The following is a 22,915-nucleotide window of genomic DNA, read 5'->3' as shown; positions in this document are numbered from 1 at the left end:
AAAAAAAAAATAAGCTTTTGAAACCCCACAGTATTTTTCATGCTGATAGCCAAAACTTTATTTTCAAGAGCCCTATTTTCTTTGAGACAATAGGCTCTTGCAAACTCAAAGTCCTGGTCCTGAAAGAAGCAGAGTATAGAATTAGGCCTTAACCCTTCTCCAACCTCTCAGGTTCAAGTACACTGGAAATAAAATTGCTTCCTGATGGTTTCATCTCATGCCACTGGCACTGATTGGCCTAGTTTGAGTCATGTGTCTGTTCTAAATTAATTCATGCCACTAAGGAAATGTGATCTTCTAGTTGGCCAGATTATGGTGCCAAGGTGGAGGTAGTCTCACCAGAATTCTATCGACTGATGAAGTTAAAGATACCTAGTAGTTCTCTGCATCACGGTTGGTTCAGAGACTTGAATTTCTAATGTACAGACTAAGACAACTGTTTATTTGCACCGTCTAAGCATGCAAAAGTTTTAAGACATTTTCACTTAAGTGGAGGATTACACTTTTTTAAGTAATGAGGCTGGGAAGGCCAACTTTCTTAAGTTGGCTTAACGCTTACTAATGGAAAAAGGTGATAAGCAGTAGTCACCGACGCGAGAGAAGTGGGGTGGTGCACAGTAAAGTAAGGTTGCCCAGCGAAGAGCTCAGATGGGAAACTCGGTTACTTTACCGGGTGATTTTTAACGCCAGCGAAGCGTGAAGAGCGGTTCCCTAAGGCAGCTCTTGGGTTAGCAAGGCCAGCAATTACTGGCGCGGAGTAAGCTCGGCGAAAATGATGGAGTTGACCTGGACGTCCTGCCGCCGCAAGTCCCGCTCTCTCCCGCGCCGCCTCACCCCTCCCGCCACGTGGCGTCACTTCCGGCCCCGAGGGATCCGCATCCGGGTCAGGCTAAGCCTCCGGCTCGCGAGTCTGTGCCTGGTGAAGGTGGCGCGCCGGCCGCGTTCTCTTCCCGGTGTGCCCGAGGCGCCGAGCCCGCCGGCGAGGATTGCCTCCCTCCTCTAGCAGAGAGGGACCCGGAGGAGACCTGGGCGAGGGCGGCAGCCGCTCTGGGGCGCGCTGGCGACTCTGCTCCTTCGCTGGCTGCTGTCTCTGGGAACCGGGTGGCTGCACTGAGGAGTCTAAAGCCGGCGGCGTCCCCCTGCCCCGGCTCCCCTGCCCGCCCTGCCGGGGAGGGCAGAAGATGCCGGTGAAGAAGAAGAGAAAATCCCCTGGGGTGGCAGCGTCGGTAGTCGAAGACGGAGGCCTAAAAAAGTGTAAAATCTCCAGGTACCACCTCCCCCAACCCTCATGGTTTCCTCCTTCCTCCTTTGCTGCAAGGCTGGGAGGAAAAGGAGGCGGGCCAGGCCTCCGGGGCTCGGGCTGGGGGAAGCGATCCCCCGCTTCTGATAAAGTGGGGTAGTAGATGCGTATCTCCCGGCTCTCCTCGTGCTGGGTGTGTGCGCCCCAGGGCCCGTGAAGGCACTTGAAGTGTCGGGTCCCTGGAGAGTCTGTAGCCCTACCGGGTGCAAAAGCCGAAAAGCGTAAGCCGACTGCGCTCTTTCCCCTGACCCCCACCCTTGCCACCCTTCCCCCACCTTCTTTCCAGACCTGGAAGTGAGTGCGGTGTGAAGAAACGAGCAGAGCAGGAGGCATCTTGACCTGACAACCTTCACAGGAACGGTAGAAAGGAGAGCTACCTATGCAGTGATTAGCCTCCACATTTAGTTATCAGATTTAACCCAGCCGATCCCTACAAGTAGGCGACCTTTTAAATCGCTGGAGCCCCCGTTTTTGAAAGTGTGGAGCTTTTCACCTGCGCCAGATCTCTGAGTGCAGAGTTGGATAGATCCGCATTTGGTCTGCTAGCATTCAGGATGCTGGTAGCTCGCAATATAAATATTAATCATTTGAGAGCTGTTTTATTCTCTTCTCATGGAGAAAACAATGCAGAGATGTAGAGTTCTTTGATCCCATTGTAATATACCATTGAGACTTCACAGCAACATTGGTGCAAAAAAAATCTTTGCAATTAGGTGTGAGGGGTGGGTTATAATATATGTTTGGGGTTATTACTGTGAAAGATGATGCTGTTTTCTCCCACTAGGTTTGACATGGTAACTCCACAGACCTATGCAGGTTTTTATTACTTCACTTGTAGCCACCTTTTAAGTGTTTAATGCATTAAAGTTATTTGCATTAAGCACACAGAAATAGCCAAGAGCTCAGTATTTGTTAGAATTCAGGTGATACTTGCTCTGTCAACTTGGTTTTAAGTAAAGTGCCCTTATTTTAGATTACATCATTCAGTTATAGAAGTTCTAGACTTTCTATGTCATTGTGATAGTATAACTCGTTGAAAAAGGATTTTCAGAAGTTCGTTAAATCCTACTGATTTATGAACTCAATTTTTAATAACAAAAAACAATGCAATAAGTTTTGGAACAATTATTTGTAACATTACTAGTTCTTAGGTTTTTTTTAAGTTATTATGGTGGAATTTAATTATACCATTAGGTCCTAAGTCATTTTATTTTTAAATATCTTTCAGTTGGTAAGTGATAAGCAACTCTTCGTATACGATTTTATTCCAAAATGTTCGACAAGTATCAAAAATATTCATTACAAGATTTGTTTTCAAAAGTGTATCTGTTACCTACAAATCTAATTTCTGTGAAAAGCAGAAGGATCTCTATAAATATAGATTTATACTTTCCCAACTACCAGCCCTGTATTGCTACCATTAGGTTGAACATCTTTGTGGTCTCAGAGATCAGGGAAGTAATTTCAATTGTTATTTTTCGCATTTAATAGTGAGCAAAGTAGAATTTGGGATGTGTGCACCAGAAGTTTTTATGTAAAGACTACATTTCAAATGTAAATTGTTAACCCCAATTTTTTCCTGTAATACTAATTATAAAAAAAAACTTTGTTCAGTTTGAATTACAGTAGTTCATATTGAACTTAGCTTTTTCACTAAAAGACTTTATAAAAACTCTTAGGCATTTGTGTGTTTTCTAAGCTATTGCAGATCCCAACCCCCTGCTAGACTAATAAGTGGAGAGGAACATTTTTCAAGCAAGAAGTGCCTGGCTTGGTTTTATGAGTATGCAGGTAATGAAATTAATATAAGAAGATAAATCAGTCATATGCTTTAACATGTTTGATTTTTGTTTTGGTTCATTAACAAATGATGTATTGCAGGCTTGCTACATGTTAGTGCTAGGTTTTGGGTTCAGCATGAAGACTTGGGTAGTCTATGAATTTGGTATCTTTGCAGGCTGATAATTCTTAAGTAATTCAGCATATATTTAGTGGAAGTTGAGAAACTCACATGCTGTTAATAAAATTTATATAATCATTCATTTCTCAATTTACATTTTTTGGTAAAAGTAGAGTTGTATTTCTGGGAAATACAAATGTACAGAAAGCATACTTTTTACATATATATAAACTTATAGATTTGTTTTCTTTTAAATATTTGACATTTTTCTGAATCTGAAACTGGTATTTTCTGGAGGTTTCAGAAGGCATAATAAAAGATTTTAAAAACTGAGATACATCATTGCAAAAACACTTAATTACTGCTATTTCTTAGATTATCACTTCTCTGTATATACAATAATAAGTAGCCAGATATTTTACAGTATGATAAATTCTATGTTAGGAAAATACACTGTGAGAGATTTATGAGGAGGAGGAAGGATATATGTCTAACCTTCAAAGTGTTAGACAGTCTTCTTAAAGGAGCTACTTTAGTCAGAATCCTGTAATGGCAAAAAAAAGTGCTAACCCACCATGAGACTAGCTCAAAGGATAAAACTGGTGAATTAAGTAAATATCTGTGAACGAATACTTGTTTCCCATTTATTACTATTTATACATGATTTTGTTTTGTTTTGTTTTGTGTTTTATCTGAGAATAGTTTTTGTCATCTGGAATTAACTGATTTTAAAGTTTCTCCCTATTCTCCCTTTTTTTTTTTTTTCCTTTTTTCCTCCTTTCTGTTGCCAGCCTCCCTGGTTTCTGGTTTGGTGTTTGATGTTTTTCTCTTTTTTAACTATCATTTTCAGAGAATTTGTTTTTTTCTATTCCATCTTTGTCTTATGTTCAGTGCTGTTCAAGCTAAGATTTGAAATGTACTCTGAATTTAAAGTGTAAGTTTAAGCTAACTTTATGGAAAGTTAAACTATTTTAGGGGGCAGTAACTTCACTGTTGGGATCAGCTAAGTGATCCCAAAAGTATAATTTAAAAACTGTTTAGTAACAGAACAGATTGTTTCTAGACCAGGAAAACTGCTATTACTGGCATCCCAAGACAACCACTAACCTAATTTAAATGAAAGGAATTCATTTTCTTACTGACCTCTATTTAAAGTGTTGGCCCATTATTCAAAATGCCAGTTTTACTAGATTTCATGGTACAGAGTTAAATGTTACTCATTTCATTTATAGAGGTTATTTACTGGACACCATAAGATTCGTTTAGTTTTGTTTTTTTTTCTCATTTTGTTTTATCTTTCCTCAGGGGTATTGTGGGTAGCATAAGATTCTAATTAAATATTTCCTACATTTGTAATAGGATAATTGTTATCCAGTTTTCACTTACAATCATTCTGTTAACTAGCCTGTGTTATCATTTTTCTATAGACGAGAAAACTGGGAATTAGATTAAGTAAATTGTCCAGGATCATAAAATGACAAGAGCCAAGATTGAAACCCAGGTCATGGTGACTGTAGAGCCCATGTTTTTAAAAAACTACTGCTGTCTTGTAATATTTGTTCTTAAAGTAAGATAACAATTAATGTTCTTTACAAAGAAAATATTTTATCAGTGAAGACACAAGGTTAACTTACCTTGGTCCTTCATTGAATGATTCCTTCAGTACATACTCATTGGGCATTCCTGTATGTTAAGTACTTTGCTAACTACTGGAATACACAGTTGTATACAAGGCAGACAAAAATCCTGCCCAGTGGGAAATTGAGTAAATGATAAATGTTAGGGTAAATGCAGATTGTGGAGGTTATATAAATAAGGTATGGTACAGAGAAAGTAAAAGATTGGATGGACTTTCAAATAGGCATCTCTGTGAGAATGACTTAGGACAGACCTGAGGAACAGGAGGAGCCAGTGTTTGCCAATAAACTGTGACTGTTCCATCTTGAAATGGGCATGTTCTTTATTAAAATGGAGGCACAGGGCCCTCTCAGTTGGCGCAGTGGGTTAAAGCACGGCATTAAGAAGCTAAAAGCGCTTCAGGATGAGTTCGATCACCACCCAGGAGGTGATCCACATAGCATGGCAGACCTCTCCTGACCCGCCCGCTGCTCCCCTCAGTAGTGTACTTGGTCAGTTGGCCTGTTCTGTTTCCCACTCTTCCTCTGGTGAATCCTCTCACTACCCCTGCACCTCTGGTCTATACCCCAGCTCTATATGCATAAATAAATAAATCTTTAAAAAAAAAATGGAGGCATAATGGTTGTGCCTACTGAGATAATACTTATAAAGCACTTAGCTCACTATATAATCAGAACTAAATAATTGTTAGCTATTGTTAAAGGGTGGAAGTATCAACAGCATCAGATTTACTAGTATTTTTACAATACTGTTCCAAAATTAACACTATAACTCAGGTGAAAGGAGCATTTTCATTCATTGAGCACAGTCTTTTTCTTGAGCACCTGTTTTCTTAATATATATGGCCAGGAACATTTCTTTATTATTATTAAAAAGTGGGGGGGGGAGGGGGAACCCTCTTTTTGTTCTGTTTTTAAAAGTCACTAATCTTATTAGTATGTTATAGGTATGTGTGATATGCCTGGTGTTTCCTTTGCCCTGTTACAAAACTTTGTTGATTTAAATTGGTAAGGATTCAGTAATATGTCAGATGCCAGACCTATTGCTAAACAAAAGCATATAAAATGAAAAGGCACTTTAAAGTCTTGTATCCAAAAAAAAATGAGGAGGAGAATTGCATAGTTCCAATAAAGTATTAGCTGCTACAGGAGAATGAACAAGCATAAAGAAAGAATTACCATAATTTCTTAAATTGAGATGAAAACTGTTTTTTTGCCTGAGTTAGTAGAATTCAGCTTCAAAGGTTTTGTTCTGATATTTTATTGGAAAGGTATGTTTAAAAAGTAGTTAACATTATTCAGTCAGAGAGAAAAAAATTTAATATAGACCTAGTTTCAAATTTTTATCTGTCTATTTACATTGTTTTGGGAAAGTCGCTTAACATTTACAGATTTACAGGAAGGTCTTGTATATCTCACATATATTGATATAACATAATTTAACCTCATTCTAAGTAAATTTTAATCATTAAGTAATCCCCCAGTTTCCATGGAGGCTATATTTTTTGACAGTAACATTTTGTGACAAAATTCTATAATTTGTTCTTCTAATCTCTGATAATGGCAGCTTCAAGAACAACTCTGCTTTCTTGTTGTATGTGTATACTTTTCAAGTTAAAATTAGCACAGTCTCATTTAGAAATCCTCCACATATATATTAAGAAGTGAAAGTTTCCTGTTAATTACCACCTGCTTTAACTTTTAACACCTCACTGCATAAATAAGTACTTATTTAAACTACAGTGTTTAAATAAGTTTCAGAGTGTGTGCTAAGGTCATCTGAGCAGCCTGGATCTCATCTGAGAAAGATTGGCCACAATCTTTGGCTGCATTCTGCTATTAAGGAAATGTATAGGACATGGGCTTTTGTGCTGGTGACCTGATGAAGATGATGTAAAATACCAGCTGAGCAACCATAATTTAGTTCATGATTTATAGAGATGAAACATTTTCATTCTTTAGAAAGGAAAACAAGTTTCTCTGGGGTGTTTTAACAATAATATTTTCATACTGTTTTTAAAGCCCTGTGTGGTAAATTGTTAGGACATTTGTCTTAGTGTTACCTAATTGCAAGAGACCTAACAATGAAATAACTATTTTTTGTGAATCTGATAACATGAAAAATATGAGGTTTGGTGTACTTTCCTATAGTTAGTGTTATTGGGGGAGAAAAACATACATTATTGGACAAATAATAGATAAAAGGTAACTGAGGGCTTAAAATTTTTTCTCTGTTAACTAATGCTGTGTTATTTTAGAAGCAAAAAGATAAAATATTTTCTTTCTGAAATTGGGATGTAGAATTTAATTTGCCATAAAATGGGTATCTTTATAAAGTTATAAATTTTATTTCAGTATTTTTCAAAAGGGTAATGTATAACCCTTTCATTTTAGCAAGCAAACAGATATTCTCTGGTTACTGTTATGGGCTGTGTGTTAGTGCTACTATTTGGTAGAATGAGAAATTCAAACTTTGTATTTCTATAGTGCCAAATTTTTTCTTAAGAGAATGTTCTCAGTAAATGTTTTCTTAAAAGATAGGTTCAGGTTATGGTATAAACAAGTGATTAATACTAATGCTGCATTGATTTTTATTTCTTCAGGAATGTGGCGTTCAAAGAATATTTCAAAAATTTTAAACTGTAATATTTATACCTTGTCAAAGAAAAAGAATTCAAATCGAATTATTTGACATTGTTATGGTATGTTTTACAAATGACTTTGACAGAGTGGCTTATGTTTTACGTTGATATTAAATTATAACAAAATATATAAATTATTTTTGTCTTTGAAGGTCCTGATGAAGTTGTAGGGCCAGAAGGAATGGAAAAATTTTGTGAAGACATTGGTGTTGAACCTGAAAATGTATGTTTTATTTCTAAGTAGAATGGAATACAAGTGGGGTGTAGCATATTTATAAATTTCTAGAAATTGGGAAACTTTTTATATGAAGATTTTGTTTCTTATTTAATATTATAAATTTTCATTTAGGTGTTTTTTAAATCAGTTTTAAGTTGGACAATTGTTCTCTTTCTTGATACAAATGTCGTGTAATAGAGTGAGACAGATTCAACCTTTAGAAAGTTGCAGCCTTTACTTTTAAGAAATTGGCCCACCTAATTTCTTTATAGTTAATAATCCCAGAGGTTATACTCTTTGATAGTTGAAGGATGGAAATAGTTGTATGAAAATGCTCTCCATGATAAATATAGACATGATTATCTCTATGCTGACTTTTCCCCTATCCTTTATGTTCTGTTCTTTCCAGATTATTATGTTAGTTTTAGCGTGGAAATTGGAGGCTGAAAGCATGGGATTTTTTACCAAGGAAGAATGGTTAAAGGGGATGACTTCATTACAGTAAGACATTTTTTTAAAAAACAAATTTGATGGCCTATTTGAAGATCTTAACTGATATTTTGTGCTTCGTAATTTCAGGAGTAAGATTTCACCTTAAAATAATCAAATTGGTATCGTCTGTAACAATCAGTTTGGAATTGACAAAATTTGCACTGTGGTCTTGATAAAATGAACAGTTACCCATTATCATATTCTCTGAGAAAGCACTTCAGTACAATTCTTTTAAAATTCATAATTCTTGGTTGGTGTATTAGCAGTCCAGTCAAACTTACTACTCACAAGTTATTTGAGCAATACATAGAAAATATAGAATTTTGTGTATGGAGTTTGAGTAGTCTCAAATTTGGGGGTTTTTATCTGTTCTTCTATACTTGGTTAAAGAAATTTGAAGATAGAGTTACGTGACACTTATAAATTCTGCTTTGCCAAATGAATATCATAAAGAACAAAAGAAGAAATGAACAGCTTCTGTGCAACTTTGGTTATGTTTATATGGTTGTGTATTTTCAATGTAGGATGCTTGTATTTCATGTTGCAAATGTTCATGTTATTAGCTACCAACTATAACTATATTCTAAAATATAGGAAGCAAAACTGGGGATTAATGAAGCCATGTGCTTTCCTGTAATATTACATTTACTCTTCACTCCTTGTTTGTTCTTGAATCTCAAAATACCTGGTTATTTTTTTAAATGATTAGTTCATATGGCATTCATATGAAATTTTTTATATGAATTTTTGATTCTTGGTAATTCTTTTAACCAGCATTATACAGATATTTAATATGTGGAGGGTGGAGGAGGAAAAGATGGTAACACTTCTGCTCATATGAACCAAACTGTAGCTTCTAGAATATAATACAAAACGAACCCTCTCACTTCCATTATTTATAGATGGCAGTTCTGAGACTCAGAGAGGAGAGGAAAATACTTTCCAAAGATTATACAATTCCTTAATAGTAGAGGAGGAATACAAAATTTAAATTTCCTGATTATCAATCAGCCTAATCGTACTTCCTGTTGCATCTTTCTTTTGTGTGCACATTAACATGCTTAGTGCAATGGAGAGCCATTATTAAACTTTTAGACCATAGTATTTGTAACCAACATTGAATTCTGTTCTTCATTTAGGTGTCAAAACTCATTGGACTACTTACTACCAATTAATTGGGTTTCTAAAAGAGATGCAAAGAATATGCAATAATTTTCATGGAATCTGTTTCACTGAAATTTGTATCAGCTATAACATGACTTATTATCATTTTATTTACAACTATAACTACTTTCTACACTTCCATGGCAGCTTTCTTGTATACAATAGTACCACCTTATATGCAGGGGTTTGTTCTAAGACCCACAGTTGATACCTGAAAACTCAGATACTAATGAACCCTATGGGTACTATGATTTTTCTTATATTATATGCCTATGATAAAGTTTAATTTATAAGTTAGCCACAGTAAGATTAACAGCAGCAGTAAAAAATAGAGAAATATTAATAGTATATTGTAATAACAGTTTTGTGAGTGTATTATATGTCATTCTCAAAATATAGTATTTAACATACCGAGGATAAGTGAAACAAAGAATAAGGGGGATACTGCTATACTGATTATTTTAATATCCCAGGTAACAAGTACTTGTATATTTTTAAACCAAAAAGTTCCTAATTATACTTTTCCATAATTTGATATAAAGAGCTCTATGTTTAACAAATGTATAAACACAAAGTGTTTCTATACTTACTCTTGGATAATTAATAACATATGGCCTTGGGTATAAGAATATAAATTGACTAATCCGTGTTTTTTTTATTAACACATCTTTCTTGCAGGAAGTTCACAGGTTGTGCAGAATAAAAGCAATCATTTAGCACTTAAGTTGACCCAGAGTTTTCTGTGTCACTTATTTATTATCCATTGCCCATCTGCCTATACTTTACTGTAGAGCCTTGAAATTGCTCAAATTAAGCAAGCATGTTTATCTTGGAAAAGTCTTTTCCTCATGATCTAGATAGGTATGTGGACCAACAGGTGCTTTTAAGTCTTATTACTCTCTAAATCTTTTTTGTAAAAAAGCTTATAAGTAAAATCTTTAAAATATATACTGAGAGATACAAAAGAATCCGTGTCTTAATTTTTAAATGAATAGCAATCTAATGTACTTGGTTTGATGCAACAAAATTTACTTTGTAGATTTTTTTAAATGTTTTTAAACCTGTGTTTAGTTATCTAGTGGACCCTATATTTTAATATAGTTAGTTATTTCAAATTAGTCTTAATACTTAGAAAACTTGTATAGATTTTAGCTAAAGACTAGAAATAGACTGGAAGTTAAAATATACTGTGGTCAAGGAAAGTGGGCTTTTTTAATAATCATAATAAAATGTACACTTGTATAATGCTTAATAGTTTTTCAGAGTCCTTGTTACTTTTAAGATTATACAGTGTTTCTATAACTGCATTACCTTTCTTTATGTGTGAAATAATTTAAGAGTATGAATTTGTGTTTACTTGGACTGAAATAGCCATTTTGTAAGTTTTAGGGGTTGTAATTGCTTTATGTAGTTTTCTGTATACATTTCTTCATATAATAATAATCATAAAATTTTCCTTCAGATCGTATTTAATTTAGTGGAGACTATATTAAACCATTGACAGTTTACATTGTAGTTTTGGTAAAATGAACACCTAACTCCATTTGTCATACTTTGAGAAAGTACTTCAGTACTTTTAAAATTCATTATTCTTGGGTGCAATAGAGTTCCTGAAAAAGTTACTCTCAGGTTCTTTGAGCAGTACATAGAAGGTAGAATTCTGTGTAAGAAGTTTGTTCTTTGAGCAGTCCTAAATTCTGGGGCTCCTCTGTCTTCAGTTTTATACTTGGTTGATGAAGAGAAATCTGAAGTAGAGTTACATGACACTTTCATAAATTCTGTTTTGCCATATGAATATCATAAAGAATAGAGAAATGAATGCCTTGTTATTATCATTAGTAAGTAGCACAGTGGAGCTTAAAGCATAACTCCTACCCTTGAGTTACATTCTATTAGGGCAAGGAAGTTGTTAGGATACTGGCACCATACCTGTAAATCCACATAGAGCATGGCCAGTGCTAGGACAAAATTACAAAACCCTGTGGTAGTGCAGGTGCAAATTAGTATCCTGTCAGCAAAGCAGACAGGAAAATCTCAATAGGCAGGTGGACTGGACCTTTAATGATTTGTATTTTGAGGTTGAGTGTTTCTCATAATCATAAGGTGTACAGAAAGAAAATTGATAGAATAAGTTTAAATTCCAAATAGTTGGGTTTATTGACCACATTTCAAATGATTTTGATTAACATTTTGAGCTAAATCACATTTTGGGAAACCATTGGAGGTTTTTGAAAAAAGACTCAAGATTTTGGGGGGTCATATAGCATTTAGTTATTTTAATGTTTTAAAGTCCTGGACTCTTGAGAACCTTATGAAAACTCTGAACATTATTCCCACATACACACATATATATATAAAATATTACATACAAAGTTTTAGATATGGATCATCTCAAATTCAAGAGTCCAAGAATACTTGGAGATTTTTGTCCTAACATAACTTACTGGAGTGGAGAATTTTTCTCATATTTACTCTCTTGATTAGTTTGGTTCTGAAACGGTGAAATAGCATGCTGATAGTGAAAGCTGTGAGCAAAGAACATTCAAAAGACTACTTGGTTATGATAACAAAAAAGGCAGGAAAAAAGCATCTGATAAGAATGGTATAACTGCTGCCTGTCAGTAGTTATGAACTGCATACTTTCTGGTCTCCATATTGAACTCTGAACTTTGAAGACTAAAGAAATGTTCTGGCTTGACTTTCTTTAGGAGTGAGGGCAATGGGGAACATGGATATGGGTTTGTTTTGTTTTTGTTTTGAAGAATAGTGTAGCTGGGGTGCAGTAGTGTGTGACTATCATTTATGTAGCTTTTGGGTTCTAATTGGCATCAGCATCCTTCTTTGTTCTCTCCTATGGGTCATGACAACTTTAAAATGCCTTCACAGCATTTCCAAATACCCTGGAGTTGGACTATATTGTTGTGGATAAAATTTGCTGCTAGCACAGCGTACCTGTTGGGCCTTTCTAAGCAAGAGAACTTTATTTAACTCTAATAGCTAAATAAGAACTTCTCATCATACAGGTTTTTAAAGAAGCAGAAATATAATGCCTTTCTTGTTAGTCAAGTGTTTAGCAATACTCAGGAAATGAATTTTCTAATGTTGAAATGTAAACCCATTTCCTTTCCACTAACCAGTGTGTCCTTGGACAACTGTACCATGTACTAGTGTTCACTAAAATCTGTGTAGTTTTATTTGGCTGGAACTTAGAAAACTCTCTTGCTTTACATGCTATGCTAGTTATGTGTACAGTTTTTTTTTTGTTTTTTTTTTAGTTCAGAGCACATTTCCTCAGTTTCCCAAATTACAAGGTATTGATATTATTAACTCTGCTAATCTCATTAGGTTAAATAGAAGAGTAGGGCCCTCCCTGGTGGCGCAACGGATTGGGATGCAGCATTGTAGGCTGGCTGCAGCCGCTTCAGTGCGAGTCCAATCCCCAGCCCTGGAGGTGACCCAAGTGGCGTGGCAGACCTCTCCTGACTCACCCGCTGCTTCCCTTATCAGTGTACTTCAATAGTCGGCCTGTTCTGTTCCCCACTCTGTCTCGGGTGAAGCAACCACCCCTGCACCTCACTCAGGCCTGTACCACAGTTCTATATGCATAAGTAAATAAATCTTTTTAAAAAATACAAGAGTAGATTGAAAGTGACTGCTTGGTTTTGCTAGGTCTATTCAGAGTCTATCCTGTTGGTAATAAATGTGGGAGCTTGTGCACATTCTCCAAGAAAAATAAAAAATAGGTTCTGTACTCGATTGATGATAGGCTCTTAGAAGGTGTAAAATAGTTTGGACAAATAACTATGTAGGTGATTTTTAAGCTTTTGCTTAAACAGGAACAAATCAAGTGAAGAAGAGCTATGTTAAGTATTTAACAGGGTTGTTTTGTTTTTTTTTAATTAATGCTATGTCTATAAAAATTACCATTAGGTTATTTTCATTTTAAAATGAAGTAACAGGCTGAACCAAGGTTAAGTAATCACCTAAAACCATGTAGCTGGGAATAAAGAAATGGGAATTTGAGCCAGTCAGTTTGAGTTGAAACTTGATTCTTCACTTTATCTGTCATAAGCTAGTTTGGATCACATTCTAAGTAATAGTATTGGTAATAGCATTGGTACCTGTGAAATATAAAATTATTTGAAAATTATTGTAACTTATTGGATTTGTATCTTCTTAGTGACCTGTTAGTCACTGCTTATGCACTTTATAATTTTGTATGAACTTCAATTTCCCACCGTCTTTACGAAAAGGTAATTTTGAAACTTTCTATAATTAAATAAGGGTTTACTTTGCTGTTATTTTTGCTATTTGTAAGGTATTTAACAAATAACTTGGGGATGCTTTTGTATGCCAGATGCTTAATGTCATGCTATGAAAATAATTCTCAGGTTTAGTGCAATTTATGTGCTGCCAAAATGTAAAAACCAGGCCTTCCCTGGTGGTGCAGCTGGTTAAATCACAGCACCAAGAAGCTAAAGCCACTTGAGCATGAGTTCGATCCCTGCCCCAGAGGTGACCACATGGTGCGGCAGACCTATCCTGACCTGCCTGTTCTGCTCCCTATTCTGTCTCTGGTGAAGCCTGTCACCACCCCAGCCTCTCTAGGTTCTGTATGCATAAATAAATAAATCTTAAATATATACATATATCACTGGTTAAAGATGCTATAAAGATATAGAAAATTATGCCCCTATTTAAGATAGATCTGTCAAGGGCACCTCCCTGTATTGCAGCCACTACAGCACGAGTTCGATCCTCAGCCAAGACCTCTCCAGCAGACCTCTCTTGACCCTCCCGCTGCTCCTCTCAGCAGTGTGTTTCAGTCTGCTTGTTCTGCTCCCCACTCTGTCTTACTCCCACACAACTCTGGCCTGTACCCCAGTTCTATATGTATGTACGTATAAATAAGTCTTTAAAAAAGAAAAAAAAGATCTGTCAGGGGAAGGTGGGTCATGACAAGGAAGAAAGTCCCCATCCCATAACTAGATACTTAAATGACTCAGTGTCCTCTGAGATGTTTAAATGAGAACACTGACAACCTTGAAGGCTAGAGTTGGAATTTTCATATAAGCAATATGGTATTTCCCTGAGGATATCTGCCTATTCCAAGCCACCTAGTATCTATTACCCTATCATGCATGCTGAAAACAAGAGACCTATTCATTACCCAGATAGGTTAAGAATCAGGTTAGGTTAGTGTTAAACCTCTCCAGTAGATGCAGACTTGACTGCCAGGCTTGATCCTTAGTGGCCTCCCTGGTGGCACAACAGGTTTAAGCACAGCACTGTGAAGCAGTCTGCAGCCCCTGTAGCGTGCGTTAGACCCTTAGCCAATGAGGGGACCATGAAGTGGCAAACCTCGCCTGTCCCACCTGCTGTTCCCCTCTGCAGTGTGTTTCAGTAGATCTGTTCTGTTTCCCACTCTGTCTCTGGTGAATCCTCTCACCCTCCGCCTCTACCCCAGGTCTTGTATGCATAAATAAACCATTAAAAAAAAAAAGTTAATGGACTTAGAACTAAAAGGAATACTACTCAGAAGTATGCAGACTTAGGGCTGGAGTTCATTATTTATATGACTTAAGCCAAACATGTATTTTAGAATTTTCCAACGTAAATAGTGCTCCCACCTGTGTAGTGAACACAATCCTTATGTAGGTGGAATACACTTTAACAGAAACCTCAATTTCTGCTGAAGATTCAGTGATTGTTGTTTAAAATCACCAAGCATAATTGGGTAAGAAGTCCTAAACTTCAAAGTCAGACTCTTGAAGACATGAATTTTTACAATCTCAGTGCGCATTAGAGGAAAAAAAATGGCTTCAGGTGATCAGATTTCAGATAATCAAATTTCTAAAGGAATGAGCTAGAAAGGAGGTACATAGACATCAATAAGGAAGGAATCTGGTATCTAGAAAAATAGGAGAGGTTAAGAAACATAGTGGTTAAATTTTATTTTTAACTTGATTTTTTAAGTTTACTGAACTCATTTATTCTAAGGGGTTTTGTTTTTTTTTTTGTAGGGGTGGGAGAGTTATATATTTATTCCTTGAGGTTTTTTGTTTGTTTGTTGTTTTTTTTTTTTTTTTACATATGTCATCATGTCATATAACTTTGACATGAAACCAGGAGAGTTTTATTTCTTTTCTGGTCTGTATGCCTCTTTCCTGTTTGACATATTGCATGGGCGAAACCAGCCTTACTTCTCCCTGTCTTACATAGAAAACATTCACTGTCTCACCATGATGTGTTAAGTGTAAATGTTCATGATTGCTCTGTATTAAGTGGGAAGGAGTTCTGTATTCCTGAATCTCTCAAGTTTTAGCATGATTGGATAAAAATTTTTGAATTGCTTTTTCTACATTGAGTAATGTAGTGCAGCTTTTTTCAGCATGTTAATACTGTGATTATATTGATTTTTGAATATTGAATCGTGCTTGTATATCTAGAGTAGGTTCCATTTGGTTATGATTTGAAGTTTTTTTTTACATATTGCTGTATTCTGTTTGCTAATACTTTGTTAAAAAGATTCATGAGGGATATTGATCTCTAATTTTACTTTTTATTACACTTTTATCGAGATAACACACTAAAAAATATATTATTTCTTAAATAATACTTACCAAAACTGGCTGTAACTATACCACTACTTAGAGTGAAAGCCTTAAGTGTCATTTTATAAGAAGATGAAAAGAGCTTGATCAAATATCTAATTTTAAAAGTTAGAGAAAAGTTCAACTCAGAGAAAGAAATGATAAAACAATATCTAGAAATTAGAAATCAAAGCTGCAATTAAGAGAAGAAATTCAGCAAGATGGTCCAGAAAAATTAAGAAAAGAATACAGATAAAGATTAAAAAATGTTTTAAGTGATATAATCAATGTTTAAATGAAAATATATTTGAGACAAGCAGATTATCTGAAAATTATATAAATGGTCAAAACTAAAATGGAAAATCTCACTCTTGTAATAGTTAAAAATATTGATTTGAAGTAGCCTTCTCAGTGACTTGTTGGTGTGAATTTGGATAACTAATTCCAGTGTTCAGGAAACTTCTCAAAAAAAGTAATAACCATCATTTCAGTTTTGTGAGACATATGGCTATAAAAATTTGTTAGCAAAACTAGCAAAGTGTGAGTGAGTGAAATTTATAGTCAGCTAGCCTCACTACCATAGCAAGAAATCTAATAGTATTAAACTTTATGAAATTTGACTTATGCTAAAAATACAAACTTAAGCAATATTAGAAAAAATTCTGTAATATTTGTACCTTAAGATTTTAAGTTACTTGATACCACATTGTTGATTTAGAATAGTGAGTCTCAGTTAAATTGAGAATGCTAGCTGTCTGTACTACATTAAGTACATCATTGTTTTCTTAACTTAAAATTTAGATAACTGATATTAAATGTTAGGCATATTGGAAAAAGTGTATACTCTCTGTTCTCCTTTCATTAGAGTCAGGTATTTTCATTTGAGAAGGAAAGATCCAGGCATTGGTCCAGCTTGAACAGTTACATAGACTGGGATGCAAGTGCACTTCCCCGTGCAGAATGATTACTTCCCCCTAAAATTGTTTTAAGTAGAATACTGGGGGTCATAGCAAATGACACAACTTATTTGATGGAAGATGGTCTCAGTGATGAGAAAATACTTAATACTTTTTCAAAGTGGAGGGACAGCATGTTGAGTAGGGGAAAATAGCATTTGCAGAAGCTTAGCTGTTGGTTTGAGAATGGTAAGTGAAACTGATCTGACTTGAGCATAGTTTAAATAATGGTACCTGGTAGAAGATGAAATAAGATCGAGTCCAAGTGTGAAAGACTTCATCTGCCTCCATTCTTGCTAAATAGTGAACTATATCAACCCAGTGAGCATCAGAAAGCTTGTAAAATTTTTTGAGCACCTGAGCTACACAGCTTTCTTGCATTCATTTTCTTTAGAAAAAACATGTATTATATACCATATTTCCTGCTTTTGCATGTGTACCTTACTTAAATTTAGGTACAATCAGTGATCTACATTTTTTGTTGACTAAAAATGTAGGATTTTGAATTTGTAAATAACTGACCCACTAATATAATGCATTTCCAATGTGTTACATCCTAAAACTTTTAAAACCACTCGTGGCTCATCTTTCACCTCAGACTTTCCAAAGAATTATGTGGCAGAGATTAATTTCATTTGCTTGGTCATCTTTTTTACTCAGTGTAATAAAAGTACATTTTATTACACGTCTATTTAAGAGATTTGTGATCTTTATTGGCATTTTTTATTTTTATTTTTTTAAAGAAAATCATTGGAGTGTACTTTCACAGATTGCCAAGTTTTCTTTTACCTTTTTCCTGTTGCTTTGGTAGATACTAGGCCACAAGTTTGTATGATACTCTGAATTTCTGAATCAGAATTTTAAACCTAAATTAATTTCCTAAGTACATTCGCTTCTTAATGCATTTCTTCTAACCTTCTAAAGGTACTTTCATTTAATTATTTTGATTATGTAATGTGTTTGATTTTTTTTTTAATTTAAGGTGTGACTGCACAGAAAAATTACAGAACAAATTTGACTTTTTGCGCTCACAGTTGAATGATATTTCATCATTTAAGAATATCTACAGATATGCCTTTGATTTTGCAAGGGTAGGTGCAGTTTCCCTGTTTTGTAATTTAATAATTTTTTAATCTTCAGGCCATACTTAGGAAAAGTTTTTTGCTCATTTTTTTTTTAGGATAAAGACCAGAGAAGTCTTGACATTGATACTGCTAAATCTATGTTAGCTCTTCTGCTTGGGCGAACATGGCCATTGTTTTCAGTATTTTACCAATATCTGGAGGTATGTATGTTTTCTTTATAATTCTGTATTACCTCTTTGTTTCCAGAGTATTCTGATTGAAAATACATCTTTAAGGAAATAGTATGTTTAATGCTGTGGTCGTATAAAGGTCTGAGTATTAGAAAAATCATATTAAAATGTATCTGTATCTCCTGAAATTTTTAGGAGTGTCTATATTCATTAGTATATTTTGTACATAAGAAATTTTGATTTCACCCCTTGCAAGTGCCTCACCATTACCCCGATTATAAAAAAAAAAGTGTCCAAGAAATGTATTTTTAGCATGTTCTTTATACTAATTTAACTTTTCACACTTCTGGCAAGACAGACTTCAGCTTAGCCTTTTAAATCAGCTGCTTTCTGTACACAGGATATTGGACTGCTATCCACATAAGACAATTGCTTGTGGTAAAATTTTGGTAGCTTATGTCTGCAGATAAGGAAAATGGTTATGAAAGTGTAGTTAACTGTTTTTGCTTTAAAAAATATATTCAGTATATGAAAATTATTCTTTGAGAAGGATTATCATAGCACTTGTCATGGGCAATGGTTTTCAGAGGATACTGTCCCTTTTTCCATAGATTTGTTAGGTTTTCTAGTTTTCTCAATTTTAGGCTTCTTGGTATAATTTTCAACCATTTTTTGAATATGGGTGTTTTTGTTTTGAAAATTTCTTGTAAGGTTGATTGCTTATCATAGCATGTTCCCCAGAGAGAGTTTTTTTTGTTTTTTTTTGTTTTTTTTTGTTTTTGAGGTGAGAGACAGTGGTAATAGAATGTCTTATGTGAATGGATTTTGTGCATACTTACATCTTTAAGTTTAATAAAGCAATTGTTTTTAATGGAGCTTTTCTCCTGTTAGTAATTTTAGATAAAAATAGGTATAACTGAACGTAGAAATATCTCTAAAGGGAGCTAAGAAGTGAATGGAATGTTTGTCACACTTTTGTTATGGGGACAATATTTGACACTGTATTTTTTTATTCATTATCACAACATTTTGAATGTTGTATCCCCAGTTAGCAAATGAGGAAATAGGTTTTGTCATGTAATTTTTCCATGAGAACATAAGTAAATACCAGGCACAGGATATCAGCCCAAGTTTCTTTACATGGCCTTTAAGTATGTTTGTTTCACAATGCAAATAAATACAAACCTCATGCAAAGAATTGATTATTGGGAAGCAGCAGCAGGAGACTTGGTAGCTGTAGAAAACAAGCTTGGTGGCTACACAGCTATATGCACAGGTTAACGATTCACTGAGTTATCTACTCTTCCTAGTAATGCCCTTGATGCTCTTGTGAGTCTTCAAAAATAAAGGAAAAATTAAGTTGGATAATATCAACATGTAAATACCCCTGGTGATTCTTACAGAAACACAAAATAATTTAAAGAGGAGTGAATGTTTTTTGGAAGGATCAAATCACAATAAAAGTTAAACTTAGTATTTGAAGCCAAGTTCTAAGGAATCATGTTTGTTCTATAAAACAAACACTTATATTGTTTTTTTCAGCAATCAAAGTATCGTGTTATGAACAAAGATCAGTGGTACAATGTATTAGAATTCAGCAGAACAGTCCATGCTGATCTTAGCAACTATGATGAAGATGGTGCTTGTAAGTATAATACTTGGCTTTCCTATAAAATAAAATCTTAAAAGTACTAAGTAAAAACATGCATTTATGTAGCACTACCATTAAGGATTAAATTTCCTGACAGTACCTTTTATCATTTAGTGTGGACCTTTTAAAAATTAAGTCAGAGAAACTTAAAGTATATCAAGTTAAAATATCTCTCCAAGCTCTTTAGTGAAAAGACCACAATGATAAAAAGTCAGACTTTTGAAGTAAAGACAAATTAATGAGATAATCCAAAGGGACTATAGATTGTTCTTCCGTTTCTGCCACTGTTTTGGTTACATGTGGCACCTTCTGTTCCAAAGGATTACATAGATAGGTGCATTCCTATAATTGTAAACTGAAATTATGGGCTTTTTTTGTAACACTAAAGTGATAAAATCAACTGAAGAGAGGATAATTTTATTCCTATATAGGCTGTATACTCCCCCTATAAAGTGGTATAGATTTGTTATTTTTAGAATATCTGTAGCATAAACTGGCAGCCCAGGGGACTGTACATGGCTTACCAATGTGTCTATTTATGTGTGTTTTGTGTAACATTTAAAACTGAAAGATGTATAAAAATGCAACTTCCAGATTCATTTTAACAAATCTGATGTTCCTATATTCTTTCTTGGAGCCAGTTAGTGGCTCATGTTTGACTTGATTTCCAGTTTGCTGGACAACAAAATGCCATTACCTAGGCTGTTTCAACTGCTATTTTTTTGTACTTGTCAGCTCTTTTCCTTGCAATGGAGAAAATAATGTCTGTTAGAAACAGGAATGGGAAAAAGAAGCCACAGGAGGTTAAGTGATTTTAAGGACATAGAGCAAGCATGTTTGTGGCACTGAATTTTCTAACAGTCTTGAACTGTAACTAGTGAGATTATTTAGATGGACAACCTATAGGCATATGAGTTTGGAGATCCCCTGCATTTAAAAAATTTCTTTATAGAATAGTTCTTAAGACAGATACTTACTTGGCATTTGTCTGTGTTCAAATTAGTACCAAGTTCTGTTACTGAAACACTATGTAAGTCTGTAAAATGGCCCCCTTCAGTAAGCTTATAGTCTTGGTAAGCATAACACAGAAATAATGCATTAGATTTCAGAATTAATGACTAAATAGCCAGAAATCATGGACATTTAGAAAAAAAGGACTTTAGTAGTGACTTAGTTATTGGAGAATTCATGAAACATACCTTAGAAGGAAGCTGCTATGAATACCCATTGTGGAAAATGCCTAGTTAAACAATTTTTAAACTGGCTAAGAAAGCACCCTACATTTGAGAAGGCTGGAAGTAAAAACCTGCAGGAGGGAAGGCACAGGCCCTTGTCATCACAGACCTCTTAAGGACTTTGCATCATTACATTTCTAACAAAAATTGTTTTCTTTTTTGTGTTTTAATTTCTAGGGCCTGTTCTTCTTGATGAGTTCGTTGAGTGGCAAAAAGTTCGTCAAACATCATAGCAAGGACTATTGTGAAGAAAATGTACACGTTTTCATCCCCACATGCATACAAGCTAATGAGATGAGGGAGAAAAGCCCATAGGGTGCATTTTCATTCCTATGAAAGACTTCTCATAGTACTTGTTTTTCCTTTTTTTTAAAGGAAGTTTTCTTGTTACATGTGATGGGCATTGAGCCATACCTCCTCTGAGACTGAATATTCAAGTTTTTGTTTAATGTTGATAACGTTTATTTCAGAACAATAAAGATTCAGATTTGTGACAAAGGCCTTAAAGTGAAGATGTCCCTTGAGTGTCAGAGTGGTATTTATTTTTATAAATTCTTGAATTTTTGAGGTTCTAACTCATGAATTTGTGGAATTTTAAAGATTTTAAACAGTCTTAATATTTGGTAAAGTGGTCTGACGATGGTGTGTCTCATGATAGTCACCTCTGCACAATTAGGATGACTACTGACCTGGGATAATGATTTCTGATGCAGCTAATAAACATTTCTGGATACTGGAAGTTTTGGGTTCCTGTGAAAGCTGTCATGGTCCAGTGCACATACTTTATCTGAAGAGTTCAGAGTTGGAAGATTGTGTCCAAATTGCTTTGTTTTCTGTCCATTAAACAGTATTGTCAAAAAGCATAAATCAGTATTACATGTATGTTCTTAATACCAATTTTAAGTTTTCTGTATTCCTTCAGTTAAAAGTTCATTTGAAACAAGATCAATATATGAATGGCCACCTAATTCTCTAAGTATTAGAGAATTAGGACCAGCACTTGAGATTGTCATCATTACTGTCATCTTGTAGTTAGTGACACAAATGTGATCTCTTTGCTATTTCATGAAATAGGAAGTTCTGGAAAGCCTTTTTGGTTCTAAGATAACCTTAGCTCTAGTGTAGATTGAGTTGTGATACATTTAGGCAAGAAAAAAATCAAGTAACCATGAGAGAAAGGGTCAGTTGTGACACTCAAGGGTGCCATTTACCTTGAGATAATCATAGTATTCCAATTGGCACATTATCCTAGCTATTGTCAGTAGTATATCTTGAAAAAAGGACATCCTCTAATTCACATAAAATGCATATTCTGAACCAACAGCAGGACTGTCCATTCCTTTTCACCATCTAATATCCCAGTGACATGAAAACTTGGTTCATATTCTAGTCACAATCTTAGTAACATTTCTACTTTCATTGAATGGAGAGAAGCAAAAAGATTTATTTTTCCAAAAATCCAAAAATATGGATTTATTTGTTGGGCTTTAGGGTAAAGGTTTTTTTTTTTTTTTTAATGGCATATTTGTTGAATAAGTGAGTTTCAGAGTTGATAAAAGTATTTTATGGTTTGTTTACTTTTTGGTTAATGAGCTGGGAGGTAAATGATTACTGTTTTACTTGCCTCCTTACTGATTCATTGTTTAGTTTGTAAAAAATATAAAATGTAAAAGTATATTCCCCTAAATATTTAGAAATAACTTTACCAGATTTGCTGAATTACTGGAACTAAACATACCCAGTGTTAGAATTTTTAACATCAGTGATATTTTAAAATCCAGCTTTATAGACAAAGCATGTAGACATTAAGACATTTGAATCTTTACTGTTTGACTTCTCTCCAAGGCACAACTTCTCAACTAGGGAAATATTG

General features: G+C 34.8%; 1 protein-coding gene across 3 annotated transcripts in view; it reads left to right on the top strand.

Moving 5' to 3' along the window:
* The window catches only part of DCUN1D5 (DCN1, defective in cullin neddylation 1, domain containing 5), a 26,956-nt gene extending 4,408 nt beyond the window's left edge, over window positions 1–22,548 (top strand). The window contains exons 1-9 of one of the 3 annotated variants that reach the window (XM_012729907.1): window positions 1,181–1,267; window positions 1,587–1,660; window positions 3,000–3,091; window positions 7,632–7,702; window positions 8,106–8,197; window positions 17,884–17,992; window positions 18,082–18,186; window positions 19,699–19,801; window positions 21,220–22,548. In XM_012729907.1, coding sequence (XP_012585361.1) covers window positions 7,661–7,702; window positions 8,106–8,197; window positions 17,884–17,992; window positions 18,082–18,186; window positions 19,699–19,801; window positions 21,220–21,275 — 507 coding nt within the window. In that variant the 5' untranslated portion in view covers window positions 1,181–1,267; window positions 1,587–1,660; window positions 3,000–3,091; window positions 7,632–7,660 and the 3' untranslated portion in view covers window positions 21,276–22,548. Of the gene's footprint in view, window positions 1–896; window positions 1,268–1,586; window positions 1,661–2,999; window positions 3,092–7,631; window positions 7,703–8,105; window positions 8,198–17,883; window positions 17,993–18,081; window positions 18,187–19,698; window positions 19,802–21,219 lie in introns of those variants that run through there. The other 2 variants (XM_004689055.2, XM_012729908.1) reach the window with 2 other exon arrangements.
* The last annotated feature ends 367 nt before the right edge of the window (window positions 22,549–22,915 follow it).

The sequence above is a fragment of the Condylura cristata genome, unplaced genomic scaffold, assembly GCF_000260355.1.
Source record: "Condylura cristata isolate star-nosed mole 26May11 unplaced genomic scaffold, ConCri1.0 scaffold00025, whole genome shotgun sequence".
Taxonomy (NCBI): Eukaryota; Metazoa; Chordata; class Mammalia; order Eulipotyphla; family Talpidae; genus Condylura; species Condylura cristata.
Note: the sequence above shows the minus strand (reverse complement) of the source record. Positions and strands in the feature narration are given on the sequence as shown.